Genomic DNA, 19,452 nt, shown 5'->3' with positions numbered 1-19,452 from the left:
TTTTCCGACTCTGGAACTGAAGATGTTCTGGAAGCCACTGTGGACCTGAAAAATGTCTTGCGCTCATTTTCAGTGTTTTATGAACGTGCTGTTATACTCTTCTTCACTGGTAGGATCCTAGTGCTTTCCCGTATTCGCCAGTGGATGCACAGTCTGCTACAAGGGGAGTGTGTTGAAGAGATTTTTGTTGGGCCCCGAGGCTTTTATGAGGTGCTATTGAAATCTGAGAAGCATCGTACTGATCTCTTGTTTAAACTGCCATTGTTCTTTGGTCGCCGTTTGGTCCATGTTGTGCCATGGCGCCTAATGGTAGATTTTCAGTGCCTGCTTCAACGTGAATGCTCGGTATGGGTTGAAGTGGAAAATTGTCCGGCTGTCTATTGGCCACTTTTAAAGGATGCCATGGCCGTTGTGGGCACTGTGTTGGTCCCCTCAAGCCTCAGGGCCATGAATCGTAACCGTTTGTGTATGTTATGGGACACTGCTAGGAAAAGGCTTGCTTGGTTACGTCTTAATTGCTTTGGCATGCATCCTGGACAATAGTATGGCTGGCCTAGATATGGCTTTTATTGACCAGATGGTGGCAGCCCTTGGTCCGGACTCTAATATAGAGGAGCCGGAGGATATGGTTCCTTGCACGGAGGAGATGCCTTTTGGTTGTGACCTGCCGCCTGCGGGCAAATGCTCCAAGCATACTTCTGACGAGACAATGGGTCCTCAGGAACGTTCCTATGCACAGGTTGCCTCTGATTTTGTGAATTCGCAGGAGATTGACTGGGAGCATTTGTTGGAATTTGCCAATACTCTGCTTTGCGATTACGTCTAGCATAATCATGAAACTTTTTCTGACTCGGGAACTGATGAAGTGCTGAAAGCCACGGTGGACCTAAAATCTGTCTTGCGATTTTTTTCGGTGTTCTATGACTGTGCGGTTATACTCTTCTTCACTGGCAGGATCCCAGTGCTTTCCCATATTTACCAGTAGCTGCACCATTTATTATAAGGGGAGTGTGTTGAGGAGATCTTTCTTGGACCCTGCGGCTTTTATAAGGTGCTGTTGAAATCAGAGACGCATCGGGTCGAGCTCCTGTCCAAGTTGCCATTGTTCTTTGATCGCCGCTTGGTCCATGTTGTGCCATGGCGCCCTATGGTAGACTTTCAGCGCCTACTTCAACGTGAATGCCTGGTGTGGGTTGAAGTGGAAAATTGTCCAGCGGTCTATTTGGCCATTGTTAAAGGATGCGATGGCAGTTGTGGGAACGGTGCTGGTTCCCCCAAGCCTAAGGGCTATGAATCGAAACCGTTTATGCATGTTATGGGACACGGCCAGGAAAAGGCCTGTGTGGCTTCGCCTCAATTTATCTGGCATGTATCCTTTGCACTTTCGCTTGAAATGGGGTAACTTTGCAAGACATTGCTTTTCGTGTGGAAAATTGGGGCATTTTATAGCCAAATGTCCAAAGAGACAACCGTCTTCAGATGATGCGCATGTTGTGCTGCCTATGCATCACAGGATTCCGTGCGCACGTATATACGCAGGAAAGAAATGTTCTCTTCACAGCATGCTGCGCGTACTATGGTTCCTTTTGCCTCCTGTAATCAGTCTATAAGGAAAGTCTATACAGATAGTCCAAAGGGCCCACGTGCTAAGTTGGCGTTTGATACTAGAGGTAATGTGATTACACCCTGGGATCGTCGTTATCCCCGTTCCACTCCCAAGGCAGTGGATATTCCATCTACCTCTAAAGGGGGCCGCCAGAATTCTTTTGCAGTGTTAGCTGATTTTTTGGATGAAGGTGTCCTGGACGCTCTTGCAAAAAAGGTGAAATCGAGCCAATAGGTGTCTCGTTCCTGATTCTCTTTTTTTGAAGATATATGAAGATAGCCACGTGGAATGTGCGAGGCATTTGTTTTCGTCATAAGCAACATGCCATGTGGACTGTCTTGCATGAGAACCAGTGGGATGTCTTGTGTGCGGTGGAGCACAAGAGTCACGGTGAAGCAGGAAAAGTTGTGGATTGCCATGGGTTTTGTCTGTTTTATGTAGGGACACATGCTATGCACTATTCGGGCGTGCTTATGATTGTCCATGAGAAATACCAGTCTGTTCTTATTAAAAATGATCTACAGGGCTGCTTTGTGGTAATCGAAGTTTTATTTGAAGGAGAGATTTTATGGTTGCTGGGTCTCTATGCTCTGAATGACCTTGCATCCCGACGGGATCTTTGGAAGACTTTGCAGAGCTCCATGTCACTTGGCAGAAGGGGTTTTTTGATGGGAGATTTCAATATGTGTGTCCACTCTTCTCAGTCCACTTCAGGGCATTTGGTGATGGATGCTCCGGAAAGTCGGGTGTGGAATGCCTTTGCTCTTTAGGTACTTAAGCAAGATCTCTAGTCTTGGCTCCACCCTTCTTCTTTAGGGTTTATTTTTCATTCCGCACAATATGCAACTACCTGGTCGTGGTTGGACTGAATGTATATCATGCAGGGGGATGATTTTCTTCCCGAGATGCTGGAAATGAAAGTCTTGCAGCAATATGCCTTGTCGGACCATTTCCCTCTCCAGCTTGAGATGCTTGCACAACCTATTGCACCCTTTATGCAGTTGTTGGATAGACTCCCTTTACGCTTCAACTCGTCTTATTTGAAGCATCCAATCTTTCAGGGCTATATGCAGCAATTGATTGAGAGGTTTTTATTGGACTTCGTCTCTGAGGGCTTTGCTTCCTTTGCGCGGCTGCTCTCTAATGTGCAGTGGGTTGCTCAGCAATATGGATCCATCATGCCTCTATTTGTCGGCGGCATCGACACACAGCGGAGGACTTACTGGCTCTGGTTTGTTCGCTCCTGGTGGACACCCCAGATGATGAATTTCTGCTGTCACTGGCGATGCGTTTGGTTGATCTTATTCAAGTATTTTAGTTGAAATCTTATCAGCAGGCCAAATTGCACAACTTGACTAACACATTGCAAGATAGTTCTTGTCAGACTCATAAGTTCTTTTGCGCCTTGCATGCTTCTCTTGCTTGAGAAAATATGACTAGACTCCAGGATTCAGAAGGTCGCATGGTCACTGATCCGCAGACCATTGTCAATATGTGTAGAAATTATTTTCTGGATCTTCTTGGTTCTTCTCCGTCGCCTTCTAACCAGGTTACGCATGCACGCTCGGTCTTCTATGATCTGGTCCGCCAGTAGGTTCCACTTGATATGCAAGCTACTTTGGAGGCAGATATTTGCGAGGAGGTTATGGATGTTTTGTTACACCTGCCTAAGGATAAAAGTCCTGGTTGGAATGGTCTCACCAATGAATTCTTTGAGAGCTTGGCCACCCAGCTAGTGAAGCCATTGGCGGCTATGTTTCAGCAGGTTTGGGAAACAGGGGTCATGCCTTCCTCATGGAAAGAAGGCCTTATCAAACTGCTTCCAAAGGTTCCTTCGTCGTCAATGTTGCAACACTGGAGACCAATTTCTTTGATGGGCTCGATGTATAAAATCTTTTCCAAAGTGTTGGCGAATTGGCTTCACAAGCACCTTCCAGCTCTTGTGCATCCTCTTCAATATGGTTTCATTAAGGGCCGCAACATTCTGCATAATATCTTAAATGTGCAAATGGCTATTGACTATGCGAGGCACTCCGGTCAGGAAGTGGTAATGATTCAATTGGATCTGGAAAAGGCTTTTGACTATTTAGACTGGTCTTTTATTGCAGAACTTATGTCTGCTATGGGTTTTGGTACTTGGATGTCCCGATTGATCTACACCATTAGTGCTGCGGCTTCTTCACGCGTTATGCTCAATGGTGGGGTTACAGAGCCATTTGTCCTCGCACGCTTGGTGAGACAGGGTTGCCCTTTGAGTCCTCTCTTCTTTGCCTTGGCGACTCACCCGGTTCTTTCAATGTTATCTTCAATGGCAGCTTCTGCTTAGCTGGCCAGATTGTCTCTTCCTTTGGGACAGCACTTCATTAGCCAATCTCTGGCTGATGATAGCTTTATGATTTTGCATGTGGACAAGGATAACATTCGCAAGGCATTAGATGTTTGGACGCTCTTTGGTCATGCTTCTGGTCTTCGCATCAATGCCTTCAAATCAGCCATTCTCAGTTGCATGGAGGCTGATTTAGAGTCATTGGGCTGGCAAGGTCAGGCTCCATTGTCAGGTACCTTGGATACCCATTGGGGGTTGATGTTCGGCCAAAGGAACTGCTGGAGTGGATTTCACAGAAACTGGCAGCTAAGTTTATGTATTGGAAGTCGCAAGTGTGGCCATTCAATGTCCGCCTCAAAGTGGCTCAGACAATTATGCTGCCAATGCTCACATATTTCTTGCCATTGTTGCCGTAGACTCCTACTACTTTGAAGGCTCTCACTCGGCCCATTCGTTTCATGTTATGGAAGAAGGATTCATTGCACACAGGTATTTCGTGGATTTCATGGTCACATACATGTACCCCCAAACGCCTGGGTGGTGGAGCTATTTTGGATGCTGAAACTCATATGCTGGCTCTTTGTTGGTCTCTTTTTCGCGCTATGCTATGTGTGTGGATCATCACCCATGGACCATTATAGCCCGTTATTTTCTTGAGGACAGCGGGCTTCGGCATGGTAATACACGACTTCGGTGCTCCTGGTGGCATGTCCTTAATGTAGACTCCCAGTTTTCCAGTCCCTTCTCTCTGTTACTGCATTTGGTATGTTCCTGGAAAGTGGTGCTTCAAAAGGCACGTTGGCATCCAGTGGGGGACCGCTTGCATACTAACTCCTTTCAGCTGGAATTGTTGGCAGTCTCGAGATTACTTTCATGGGAAGACAAACATGAGCTCAGACCAAATTTAACCGTATGGCCCGTTTGGGTGTGACTTCGATTGCGGATGCCACCCTTGCCACTCGTAATGTCTTCGCATCGTTTCGTACTGCCATGAGATTTTGGCTGTGGATTGTCCTTGGCAGGACTGGGACCTTGCAGGCCGGTTGAGTTTGGAAAAGGCCTTTGTTAATCAGGTGTATCATCTTCTCATTAAAGATCATCAATGGCTGGGTGTGAAAGCTAATACTGTATGGGGATTGCGGAAATCTCAGTCATGGTGGAAGGCAACTGTGATGGAGGGCTGGTTGAATAAGACACCTTTCAAATGCAAGGTCTTTCTTTGGCGGGTGATGATTGGTGGTCTTCCTCTTGCCTCGGCCCTTTCCAAGCGGCATCGATTTATTTCTTGCCTGCTCGCCAAGAATATCTGGTCACTCTTGTCACAGGTTTGGCGCGCAGTGGTGGGGTCCTCACTAACCCCTTTCGATTGGGTTTTTGTGCGCCCAAAATACCCCACACCGCCACAGTTGCATATGAAGATCTTATTCCACTTTTTCAGATACTGGGGATGCTGGCACATTTGGACCACGCAGAATGCCTTTCTTTTTGATTCGGCCTCTAATGTACCGAGACACATTGCCCGGCTTAAAGGTCTCTTGCATTGGCAGATAGATCTCATTCCGCACTCAGTCTTGCTCCCTCGGGAGAACTTGCTTCCCTGGCATATGGCAATTTCCTTTGGGACTTTGCCATGACTTGTGTAACTTTTTCGTGGCTTAGTACTGGGATTTTACACACGTTGGCTTAGGGCCCTCGGGTATCTTGTAATCATGTAAACTTGTACCCTTTTTTCGTAATCAATACAATTACCTTTTACGAAAAAAGAGAGAGAGAGAGAGACAAAGAGAGAGCAATACTATTACGAAAAAGAGCGAGAGCAATATCTTGCTCTAGGGTGTGTTGAATGAATGAGAGGATTGCCTTCCAAGTTACAAATGTATCATTGCCTAACAGTCTAAGAAAGGGATCGTGCAGAGGGAAAAAAAACCCCGGCAAAGAGTAAAAAATGCCTGTGTTAGAGCATATTCATACTTGAATGACTATAAGAGGACATGTAGGTGTAACAATCTCTCTGCAGAGTGAATGATGTAAATGGATACAGGGCTGATAGATAAGGTTCCCAAAAAGGAGTAATAAACCCAAAGCCTTGCAGAAGACTTCAATTTTTTCTTGAGAAACAGCTTTTGTGAACATATTTGCCACATGGTCCTAGATAGGCACATAGAGCAAGCCAATCTCACTAGCATGAAGCCTTTCACTCTCACGATTAATGTAAATGGGTCTTGCTGATGACTACTACTAACATAGATTGGCTAACAGATGTCTAAGTCATACATCCTTCAAGGTAGCTCTAAATGCTGCCTTAAATTGAGCCTCAGAGCTAGAAGTTTCCAGGAGTGTTTGCTTCTTGCTAGGTGAAGAAATGTAGGAGTCCCCAAGCCTGGAATCGTTGCTGCTTGTTGTCACGCTTGTTTCTAAGATCCAGCCCAACCACTATTTGTAAATGAATTCAAGTGTGGATGAGGTCTTAAAACATAGAAAAATCCCAATGTACGAGTGCCTTTTATCGAAATACATGTTTGATTGCTTGCCAATGCATTGTGTGGGGACTTCACATAAATTTGATCAATTGTAACCATGCTACCAATGTGTCAGGGATCATGAGTTTGTGGAAGGCTTGGAATGGGTGTATGCTGGGGACATGCATGCGATATGGAAGAAGAGTCTGTGAATGAGGGTAGAGTGATGGAATTGCCTGAATACTAAAGCCTGGGACTTATAATAACAAAGGTTGGACTGGAGTCTGGTGTGTTAGAAAACTGGAAGACTGACAACTGAAGCACTTCAGCCAATTAATATCTGGGAAGAATAAACCTGCTGACTGATATACTACATAATCAACCAAGCGAGTTTAAGTGAGGCTTGGTGTTGTTGACCCAATTATACAAAATCAATAGATATACATTTTGTTGGATCTATATTGACAAGATAAACACAATAGATGCCTGGAAAAGTTCTGGAAGGAAGAACAAATTCTCCCATGTCACAAATGCGTTGCATACTTTCTCTATGATCTACACATTTGTGTTTGGCACTGGGGAGATGCCAACTATATGAAATGTGTCTAGACTCATGAGCTAGGATTTTGTACATATTGCACATGTTTAGTCTGCCTTCTGCATACTTACCTTTAATAATAATTCTTTTCATGTGGTTTACATGAGTTGCTTGGTTGCTTAGTTCTGGTTGGTTTAGGATTGGACATCATTAAGGACCTGCCCTATTCTTAAACAATTGGCCATTTTCTTGATATTTCTGCATTTACGCAGTGCTAGAATTTGGATAGCGTGGGGTCACTTTGATTAGTGGGAACTTGCAGAGGCTGAGTAGGAATTACTGAGCAGTTGGTCTCACTGTTTTTTGCAGCGTCTGCAAGACATGCCATTGTTGTTACGGCGTATGATGCAAGATCTAATGGATCCACAAAGAGCTCTTCCCCTGGTGCACAGAACTCAAATTGTATTATATGTATGAGGCTACCTTTACCTTTCCGGCATAAAGTGACTTGGTTTTTAAAACGGTTGCTTTGCATGTCACTTGGTCAGTCATTTCAGTTTTGTACTTGCTGGAAGACATTTTAACAAATATTTAAGGTGCTGTCAAAGGATACAAAACTGCCAGTATAATGCTAATCTGTTTCTTATTGTGATTGACAGTTGATATTAGTGGCTTTTTATGTATTTAGTCCCCTGGATATTATTCCTGAAGGTAAACTTTTCTGCGTTTCTGATTTCACCGTTCATATTCAGATGCAAAATCTGTACAATTAATTTTTGTGCTGGCATTGTTCTACTCATAAAAGCCCACACATATGTCAATTGCTTTGTGCAGGTATTCTTGGATTAGTTGGTCTCTTTGACGACTTCTTGGTGATGCTACTTGTTCTGTTTCATTTGGCCTCAGTGTATCGAGCTGCCCTTGTCTACCAGTTCACTTCACGTGGCTAGCATTGCTTTAACTTCGAGAGACACTGCTAGAATATATGCTAGTGAGATGAATTTTGCATGGATGCAATTCATGTTCTTTTACTTGGGCAGCTTTGTAAATATGTAATCCTACTGCTGTCAATAATTACCAGGTGGTTCATCTTTCTCAAAGTGATGTTGTAAACTCAGACATCTTAAGCCTTAGGGTTTGTGCAAAAGATGCTTACCATATCATGTGACAGTTTTTGGGAGCATCACGACTTCATGTTCAATTTAAAACCAATATTTTTTTCATAAACTGTTTGTATGCTTTTGGAAACTTTAAAAAACTTGATGTGATACTGTAAGCTTTTCTTTCCATTTTTTTAGAACTCCTGAAATCTTGTAGCTCCTTTATTACTATCTTCACTGGTGTCAGAGAAGTCATTCAATTCCCAAGGTTCAAATATGGTTTTTCCTCTTGTCACATCTTTAAAAGTTACGGGCAACTGAAGAATAATTGAGAATGCAATGTTTATGTACTTTTATGCTCAACTATAGTCAATGCCTGGCCTTTTACTCTGCAAAATCAGTCTTCAGATGAAATACAGATGCACTTAAAAGTCCTGACTAATGACTAGAGGCTACTTGATGACCTTGTACTTGTTCCCGACACTTTGTTAACACATGCTCATGGTAGTAATCCAATTTGATCCTTTTTAGCAGACATCCATTTATCTTCAGGTGCACTTACAAGTGCTTGCTTAAAAGCATCACATATCAGTCCACTCAGGTGGCATATCCAAGTAAACATCTAGTTTCGTTGTGTAAATGACCTTGAATGTCAAGTGTCATTCTTGATGACAAACCTTACTCTTGTGCCTCTTTTGTAGCTTTGTGCAAGCATCCCATTCAAGTCTAAATCCAATACTTGGTATCAAAGTGGACTTTTTGAATCCTTTGGTAGGGTCACCAACACTTTTTGCTTTATCACCTTTGATTGAGATGAGATTTGACATGTGTTCATAGGTTGACTAATATTGTGAGGTTTGTGATTTGGTTTCATTTGTCTCTGCTTGCAATATTGGCAATACTGTGCAAGATACTTTTCTTTGGTATAGAATTTTTGGTAGTGGTCATTTTTGTAAGGGCTTCTGTAGTCTACTTTGTGTTGTGCTAATAGTACAAGTTGGCCATGGTAGACAATAAAAATGTATCACGGATGTTCGTTGTCTAGGACAAGTTGGATGAAATCAGTTATCCACTATGGGCTTGTGATGCATTGTGGGTTAGTTGCAAAAGGTTTTGAAATATTGTGCAGAGAATGGAAGTTTGTTTTGTGGTCTTGGAAGTTAGAAGTGTGGCAAAAACATGGGTTGTTGAGGATGTTGTAGGTTCTAGTTTTGCTCCAATGAATACTAGATCATTGCCACCTACTGAGTAGATTTGTCAAGATGGTAGAGATGCAGAGGCGCGAGCCTTGATTGCATTATTTGTTAAACGAGTAGATTTGTCACGATGGTAGAGATGCAGAGGCTTTGCATTATTTGCTAGACATACTATGATTCCATACATTCACTCATGCAAGAGAGTTGAATGATCTTGGGATACACTTGCATGTTTGTATCAAGGAAGTGACGAGGCTTGTGTTGCTCATTTATGTAAACAAGTAGAGAGAGAGTGTATGGACAAAGGCATTTAGATGATTTTATGATAAAGATTGAAGATCTTAAGGAGTAGCTAATTGTTGTAAATGAGATTTTGTTGGATAGTGTTATCAATGACCTTGATTCTTATTAGAGTTTAGCTTCTAATCTTCGTTTGATGATGAAAGATAGTCTCAATATGTTGTCATTTAATGAGTCCGTTTTAATTTTGTCGCAAAAAGAATAATCTTGGCAAAATATGATCTTTTGCTAGTAAATAGAAATATGAAAATGTAGGTTAAACAAAGGAGGCTAACAAGGATGTGCAAAAAAAGATAGTAAAGCTATTGCAAGTATTGTAGGGCGAAGGAGGGTTTTAAATTGGCTACGAAAGAGGTAGTATGAATGTTGTTGATATCTTTTCTTTTCATTTGGAATGTTCAAACTTTATTTATGATAAAGAATGGTGGGCATTTAGTGTGCAATGCAGTTATAACCCTTTTTGTACAATTTTTAAAAAGATGTGTGATGCTTCAATAGCGGTGCCACTAAGTATACAACTTTGTAACACAATTTGTTTACTTTTCTTGAGTTTGTGCCAGTACTCTCTTATTCTAATTGAGCAAGGGAAGAAGTATATATCTAAAGAGTTCAATGCATTTCTAGTTGAATGTAGGATAAAATAACAATATACAAGATTATATATACCATAACAAAAGCTAAGCTTTGTCATATAGTTTCTAGCTTGAAGTTGTTATGTGTATAGCTTGTAATCTAAATAAGTGTCCACGAAAGCATTACTCTATCACTCCATATTATGATACCATAACAAAAGCTAAGCTTTGCCATATAGTTTCTAGCTTGAAGTTGTTGTGTGTATAGCTTGTGTACTAAATAAGTGTCCACCAAAGCATTATACTCTATCACTTCATATGAGGCATGGCATGGCAAAAAGCCATACATTGCTCACTTGTGTATTTTTAGTTGTTTAGCTTATGCTTCAATACTAGTGTAATATTACAAAAAATTAGATGATAAGGCTTTGGAATGTATATTTGCTATTTATAATAGTGAATGCAACATCAACATTAGAGATCTAAGGTAACAACAAAATAAGCCCTCTTAAGGAAAAATGAATCTCCATATTTGATAGTCTAAAACATAAAGACAATTATATCGTATTGACATTTTCAAGATCAATAATAGTCTATATTGTATCATTTTTCATCTCTCTAAGACTTTTTCTAATCCATGTTTTGAGCAAATCGTTTTGGAAAACAAAATATGACAAGTTAACTGATGCTTTGAGCATCTTTTTAGTTTCTCCAAGTAATCCCTTTGCTTAGAATAGGCTAATCAAAACATACTCGAACACCAAAAATTAATATCACAATTGCAATTGGCTTCTCAACAATTGGAAAGGAATGAAAAATTCTAAACAAAGCTTAGACATTTGAAGACCACATTAATCAAAGGAAAAATAGTAAATCAATGAAGCTCCATGCAAAGTGAAACACGAAGAAGGTGAGTTCAACAATAGAGTAATTATTAGAGTATGGTGACTAAGAATTGTAAGATTCTTTTTTGGATTATAGTAAGTGCTATTGAATGTGTGATAGTCATTCCCACCCCCACTTGGCACCTTAATAGGATTCAATATCCTATAAAAAGTATGATATGTTTGATGCTCATGTGCACCTCCTGCAAGAGATATGGCGAAGGAAGCTTCTTGGGCACTACTCTCTTTTTATTATTTTAGTGCACTATAGTGAGAAACAACTAAGTCAATCCTTATATATGGTGGGTAGCACATTTATAGCATATTGTAATGTTTCCATTGTGAAGTTGATATTAGTAAACCAATATGAATTTCAAAACAATTAGATTAATATGCAAAAGTGTTGAATAAGCATTCCTAATGATGAAATGTGAATAATATGACACATTTTCACATTTATACATTCTGAAATGTAAGCATAATTAATTAAATCCAACCCATACCATTAGAATATAAAAAACCCAAATATTTTAAAGCACATGAAGAAGATGCTTTTTATGTATCAAACTATTGGAAAATGGTAAAATAATTTGAGACTCAAAAAAAGAATTTGACTTTAGCTTTTGAGAGAAAATAGAGGAGCTAAAAATAACGAGTTCTTTAAGGAGAGAGGGCATGCTTAACGAAGATAAACTCAAATTAGACTTTTTTTGAATAAAAAAAGAGAGAAAGGACAGAAGCATGCCTAGCTCTCTTCTTCCTTGTTCTCCAAACAAACATTTAAATAAACCTTCCCTTGTAGGCAAAAAATTATGACTTCTCCATGCTATGAGATATGAGATGCCATGATCACAAAGATTTTAGTGATGTTGTTCAATTGTGTAGACAAGACAAAACTGATCGAACACAATGTCCTATGACATCCTAGAAATATGTTGCCCTCTTTTGCCGATCAATCTTTTATATAAGCTAAGAAACTTATGTTGGATCTCCTCTTAACCTTGTTTACATAAACTTGATTCCCCAAGCCACTTATTTACCCCCTCTTTCTACTAGCACTTCGGGCATCAACTTAAGGTTTTTGTGGTTCCATGCAAATATGGATCATGACCAAACGAGGATGACTAGGTTTGAGTACATTGTGATTAAATAAATTTAATTAAAATTCCATTTAAATTTTATCATTTTTTTCTCTTTGAATTATGTAGCTAGCGATACATATATTAGCAAGATTATAAAAATAAAAATGAGAACGGTTAAAAAGGCATGTAGAATTGGTGTTTTAGCTCTAAAAATTATATGAGAATTGGCTTTCATAAAACCCTAAGAGAACTCAAAACCAAATTAGGTTTATTATTTTATTTTTATGAATATAAAATTGGATAAAAGTAACAGTATTGTCATGGACGACATAGTTACAAAGTATTTGAATGTGATGTTTTCTGATTGTGGTGTAGCTATCTTTTGATTTTGAATATGATAGTTATCTTACCCTAGAAATTGGTTCTTGTGACAAAATAAATGAATGGAAAAGAAGTTACAATGGTACATACCATTGGGATCCCCGCACCAACACATCTTAGCATCTTGCAAAACACTTGAAAAAGTTGCCTTGCAAGGTAAGCTTACTATGCTTTTGCAAGAGCTATAGGTGTTTTTTTGTGTGATAACTCAAGTGTTTGATAGGGCAAATGACTAAGTGGTAAGTACCCCTATAGTGTAAGACAACTTCAGAGACTCAAGGAAGTTGAGCAAGGATTTTAGCTCATAAATTCCATGTGATTGTGAAAGGAGTGTGATCATATACTACTCAATTGCTCTAGCAAGGTTGGAAGGTCCTATCCTAGGTGGCATGATTTTTTATCACTCTTGTAGGAGTGATGGTTTTATATAAATATTTTAAATTATATAAATTACTATTTTTAAATATTTGTTATATGCTTAAAGACTGTGTTAATGAATCATATATAACATATTAGTGAAAGCAATGCATTTTTATATGCTCAAATAGTGTGGTAGCATGCATTTAACAATTGAACACTTATGGTTGGGAAAACTTGGTAAGTTGGGCAACTTTGCTGAATATTAGATAGAGCTATTAGAACATGATCCACCAATTTGGTAGAATAGAATCGACTTAACACTATTTTAGGGGGATCAGAATGCACTTGAGTATTGATCCTAATGGGTGTGGAAGTTTAAAAGACAATTCCACTCTCTTTAAACCAACTATGGTTTTAGCCTACTATCACCTTTGATAGGTTTTGCGAAGTGACCCTTGTTATGTGGGTGTTAGAATACTATGAGGGACGACAGCTGCACACTTTCCCTATTAAGCACAACAAGAATTCATGTGCCCCAACTAGAATTGTTGTGCCCAATAAAGTTCACCATTTCTTGAGGGAAGGCTGAATGGTCTTGCACACGGGCTCAAGTTTTGATTGACCTAATAGAGGACTCCTTTGGGTTTATGGAGGAAGTAACTCACATGTAGTAAGGTTGAGGGTAGGAAAATTGATAAATAAAACAAACTATTTCAGATAATGAAACGTGTTTGAATAACTCTTAATGATTTCTTCTCATTAACTTCTTGGAGTACACATCATGACCAATAGAAAATTGGAGATAAGGAGGTTTTCTAATTCAGATAGAGATTCCCATTGATATATCATGTGGTCCTAGGCTCAAAGGACTGTTTGTGCCATGAAGTCGTGTTTGAGATTATGGAGAAGGTATCATTATTTTAGATATTTTTGTGACCTTGTTGAGGTGGGTGGTATATAAGTAATTTTTGGCCATGCAGTCAATTGCACATGGGAATTTTTGTAGGCCAAAACTTCCTAGTATGAACAATTCGTTGGTGGGTGGAAAGACTAAAGATAGTGAACATAGACTTCATATATGTTTCATATGAGGAATGATTACTTGATATTGGTAATGAACCAATGTGAGAATAGGAAACGGTTAGTCCCTTTTTTATTAGCTTTTTCTAGTACTGTTAGTCCCCTTTTATTAGCTTTTTCTAGTATGGTTAGTCCTCTTATTAGCTTTTTAAACTTTTAGAAGGCTTAGGCATGCTCCCCAGGGACCAAAATGGGAGAGATTCTATTTGAAATAAAGAGTATCGAACCCACAGTTTGTGGCCTTCTAGATATGCCACCTATCTATTCCATATGCAAGTTATATGTTGTGGCCTTAGCACCTTAAAGTGACTCAATCTTTATTTCCTAGGCGTGTTGATTTCAGTGTGCATTTTATTCGTTTTAAGACAACTTAGTAGACATTAGTAATATCAAAGTAGTTATTAAAATAATGGCAGCTGCCACATGGGAACAAATAGCAAGGTTGTGATTAAACTTTTAAGTTGAATACTTCGTAAAGCCATACCCTTACCCTTCTAGTCCATATACATTTTGTCTAACACATTGTGGGTCTATCTGCAAAAGTGCTATATAGAGCACCAAGGAAAAGAGTGGATATTGTGCAAAGAAAATTCATGTTTGAAATAAGGTGTTGGGGTTATCCTCAAGTCCCTGAGTAATATGTTATTTGCCATACATGAGAAAAATCACCAACTTATGAGATGGAAAATTCTATTGATTCTATAGAGAGAAAACCTATGAATAGATGCACTCAAGGATTGTAGCTAGACCTTAAGTCGATAATTTTTGTAAACCATACTACATTAATAAAGGGAACCTTACCACTTTTGTAAGAACTTGTGAGACATGCTTGTTCTAATGACTGGGTCATTTTGATAGGTAAGTGATGAGGTCCATGATACATGGTTGATTTTGGAAGTCATATACATCATTGCTCATCAATCACTTGTGTTAGGATGTTGAGATGTTATGAGTGATGTGCTTTTGGACCTATCTTAGTCTATGGAGAGACTATGGTCGGAGCATGACATAAGGATGGTCGGATCCCTATTTCTATCTGGATGTGAGTCTTTCCAAAGATTGGGAACTCACTTTAAGTTATTGAAATGGCTCAAAGAACTTGTCTATTATGAATACAAATATCCTAGAAGATGTTGATCATGCCTATAATTGATCTATGATATTTAAAATAGTGTACCAAATTGCTTGATAATCCTCAGATGTTGAATTCTTTAAACTATGTTGATGATTCTTGAAAGCCTTTCAAACCTAAAATATATTCAAATCCAATGGGGTTCATTTTGAGAAATGCCATGGAGAATATCTCATATCATCTTCACGATTAATCAAGATGATATTGGAACCTTTGATTGGATCTCAAGAGAATCTAATCGGATAGAGGACTAATGATATTGTAACAATTGATAGGGACGATAACCTTGCATCATCGGAGGTGAGATCAAGTCACCTAAGCCTTACACCCTAACTGTATTGTGGTACAAGACATGATCAAAATGGATATGCTATCAAGGGATAAACTTCTTTGATTAAAGATTATAGGACCTTTAGAAATAATAGAGAAACCTCCTACTTTTGTATTTGGACTACACAAAGTCCATGATTGAAATTCTATTATATTCATACATCCCTCTTCTTTGCCATAATGAAAATTGTATTATCTTGTTGCTATTGTATTGTGTAAGAGAGGAAGGTTTGATATTCTTGAGCAATCAAATTCTATGATAATTTACCTAGTGAACCATAATCACCAAGGCTTGCAAATGAATAACACCTACAAGGAGCTCCAAGAAAAGAAATTCCATTTGAAGTAGGCATAGTCACCAAAATTTAATATAGAAAGATCCAAGGTAGAGCAAGATGCAGAAGCTTGGATCAAAGCCATGGATATTCATTTTGAGATTTTGCTAAGATCACTCTAATGAATCCATTACTAATGATCGAAAATCAACAGATTGTAAGGTTTTACCAAGGTTTGGATCACCCCTAGAAACCCATCTTGAATTAGTGAGGTCCACAACTTTTTGAACCATGAGGCTAATGCAAACAATGCCAAAGGAAACATACATGCTAATGCTATTACTTTGGGATGATGAAGTAGGCTAATAAATTAATAGTGCTACCAATATGGAAAGATTGGACACCTATGATTCGATTTCCCAAACCATTCTTAGAGTTCTACTTCAAACCAACTAGTGGGAGAGGCCATGCAAATGATAGTAATAGTAGAGGCTCTGAGAGGGAAGCAAGGTAGAAGCTATGGAGTGCAAGGGTTAAGAAAGAGGATCACAAGAGAGCTTTGTGGATACAATGAATGGTACACTTAATCTTTATTGTCTTCACTTATATATGACTATAAATTGCATACTTATACAAAGGGTGCTTTCCCTGCTATTAGTGATTGCAATGCCTTTGAACCAATAATCTCCCAATTAAAGGCCAATGTGCTTTAATAGAAGTATAAGAAGACATTGAAGATACTATCAAATGTAGATAAGCACTCTATAGTATGCAAATCATTCAGTTGTCCTCAAGTACCTTCTTGATGAAGTGATACTTCACTGCAATATGCTTTGTCTTTATATGATAGACATGGTTCCATGCCAACTAAATGGCATTCTAACTATCACAATGCAATGTATCTCTCATGTAAAGCCCAAGTCTCCCACTAGACGAGTAAGCCATATAGCTTCCATGTAGGCCTCAATGGCTGCAATGTATTCAGACTTAGTGGTAGATAAAGTGTACATGGTTTCTGTTCTTCATACTTATAAAAGTTTATCATGTTATCGAGAGACCCAAGAGATGGCACCTTTTGTAGAGTAAAGATAAAACATGTATTAGGCCTCTTAGAGTCTATATTCATTGTGTAGAATCAACATTTGCAATCTAAGAATAGATGCATCCTTCCTTCCAAAGAATATGCACATAGTTCTAGTGCTATTTAAGTATCTCATGATACTCTTCATTGCCTCCCAATGCTTCTTGCCATTTGGACTTGTAGCAACCATGGTATAAATCAAGCTACCAACTCCAGAAATGCATAAGAACCTTAGCCATTTCAACTTTTTGCTCATTTGATTTGGGGTTATCCTCTTGGCTAAATTTCAAATATGGAAGCAATGGAACACTAATTTTCTATCCCCTTTCCATATTGAAATACTCCAATATCTTCTCAATGTATTCTTTTTGAGATAAATGAAGTATATTTTTGTCTCGATCCCCCATAATGTGCATGCCACAAATGTAACCAACATTCCCCAAGCCCTTCATGTCAAAGTTTTCATGCAACCTTTTCTTTAGTGCATCCACATCCATGATTGACTTCCCAACAATCAGCATGTCATTTATATAGAGAATCTAGATCGTAACGCTACCATCCCTAGCATTTCTAGTGTATAGACAATACTTAGTCATCTTACTTCTAGTGTACCTTGAGACAACATAAACACATTGCATTTATGATATCATTCACTTGGAGTTTGTTTTAAACCATACAAGCTCTTATATAGCCTACACACGAATCGTTCCTTACTTTCCACAATAGGTCTTATATAGCTTACACACCAACTCTTATATAGCTTACATACCAACTCTTATATAGCTTACATATCAATTGTTCATTTTCTTCCATAAGAAACCCTTCATGCTACTACATATAAATGTCTCATGCAAATCTCCATGCAAGAAAGGTGTCTTAATATTCATTTGAACAAACTCCATATTCTCTTTAGCACAACCAATGTAAGTATTGCACGGAGTGGTTATCTTGACTATTGGTGAGAAGATCTCATTAAAGTTAATCCCCTTCTCTTTCTTGTATCCCTTGGCCACCAATCTTGCCTTATACATAGGCAATGTATTAGATACCCTCTTGTATGGAAGTGCATGTTTTCCCTTAGGCAAAGGAACTAACTCCCAAAAGTAGAAAATTTCACCAAAGAATCCACTTTTGATTGCATAGCTCTCTTCTACTTACAAATCTCACCTCTAGTCATAGTATCACTATAACAAGAAGGCTCAATCATAATCTAGAGATGGAATGTATCTATCTAGTGGGTTAGAAACCCTTATAGACTAGCACAAAATTGGTTCAACAGGTATCTTTGCTTGTCCCACTTTTCTATTCTATAAAACATGAGACTCTCCACTTGTTGTGGCACTTCCACCTCAATATTAGATGGTTGTTTGAGCCCTGTATCATGTGGATTAGGCCGTACATTCTATTTAATTTTTGGTCATCCATATTTTTGGAACATTACCTTGTGGATCATCTCGATTATTTTAATGGACTACCTATGCATCTTATCCTTATTAAAAATGACATCATGGTTGCATAAGTGATAACCCATGTCTCTGGACTCCCCATATCCTAGAATTAAGTGTACTTTACTTCTCCTTAGGTACATGCATATATGCTTCATAGCCAAAGATACGTACATGGTCATAACTAGGCCTCTTTTCAAACCATAACTCGTTTAGTGTCAATCCTAGTTACAAGCTAGTTGTTCTTGACTATCACCAAATTCAGCCCTTTGAAGTAAATATAAGTTTGATGAATATATCTTTCTTCTTTTGGAAGAGAAGAGATTCTCCTCCATGTGAGTTACTTGGGAAAATGAACCCTTCTTCAATAGGTTGTCTTCATTGTTCCTTGAGTTCAATAGCTTCAAGTACAAGCATAATATATAGTCTCTTGGATACACCTTCTACTCTAAGAATTAATTCTATCTCATGGTCAACTTATTTGTTTGGAGATGACCATGTCATATCTTTTGAGAATATGTTGTCAAGGTCTTTGATCCATGAAGGTAACATGATTTTCTTTTGCTTTTGTACCCTTTCCAATTCTATTAGATAAACTTATTATCTCTTTCTTATCCTTTTTCAAAGTTGATTAGATTTGGATACTAATCATTCCAACTTTCCTTGGTATCTTCACAATGCTATCTTTTAATACTTGAAAGATAACTCTCTCTTTTGCACATAGGATCCAAACTTTATTCTTCTTAAGGTACTCCATGCCCAATATATAGTCATAACATCCTAGTGATAGGACAAAATTTTTTAATTCTATTTTCTACCTATCTAATTCAAATGGAATTTTCTTGACAATTTCACTAGAGGTGATTTATTTCCCATAAGCCAACTTTGCATTTTGCATGTGGCCTTGGAATCTAGATGCAATCTTTTAACTATACTTGGAGCTACAAAAGACAGTACTCCCACAATCAATCAAGATTTAGAAAGACTTACCCATACAAGTCATTGGTATCTAATTGAAAGAGCATTGTCAATTGGCTCCCTTGTTCTTGACGGTCATATGCATAGTTCCTCATTAGTTTCTTCTCTTAGGGTGTATTTCTTTTCTTTCTAGTTCTTATCATAGAGTTTACCTAGTCTCCAACTACTCTACCTCACCCTTGACCTATGGTATTATTTTCATTTTCCTTGCCTCTCTTAGCTTGCTAATTTGGATTAGAGTTTTGAAGATGGTATGTGTAATCGATCTCTAGTTTTTTGGTCTTTATACATTGATAGCATTGCTTCTTGTTTAACCTTCTTGGATCT

The 19,452-nt window shown here is 38.6% G+C and overlaps 1 protein-coding gene across 3 annotated transcripts in view; it reads left to right on the top strand.

Moving 5' to 3' along the window:
* Positions 1-8,205, top strand: part of LOC148040551 (uncharacterized) — a 31,512-nt gene extending 23,307 nt beyond the window's left edge. For all 3 annotated transcript variants that reach the window (XM_087700782.1, XM_087700785.1, XM_087700784.1), the window contains exons 5-7: positions 7,299-7,400; positions 7,589-7,640; positions 7,764-8,205. In XM_087700782.1, the coding sequence (XP_087556908.1) occupies positions 7,299-7,400; positions 7,589-7,640; positions 7,764-7,879 (270 nt within the window). In that variant the 3' untranslated portion in view covers positions 7,880-8,205. The remainder of the gene's footprint in view (positions 1-7,298; positions 7,401-7,588; positions 7,641-7,763) is intronic.
* The last annotated feature ends 11,247 nt before the right edge of the window (positions 8,206-19,452 follow it).

Source organism: Lygodium microphyllum, chromosome 2 (genome assembly GCF_053477565.2).
Source record: "Lygodium microphyllum isolate KBCC chromosome 2, Lygodium_microphyllum_v1.1.10, whole genome shotgun sequence".
Lineage (NCBI taxonomy): Eukaryota > Viridiplantae > Streptophyta > Polypodiopsida > Schizaeales > Lygodiaceae > Lygodium > Lygodium microphyllum.
This window is presented reverse-complemented; position numbering and strand designations above follow the sequence as displayed.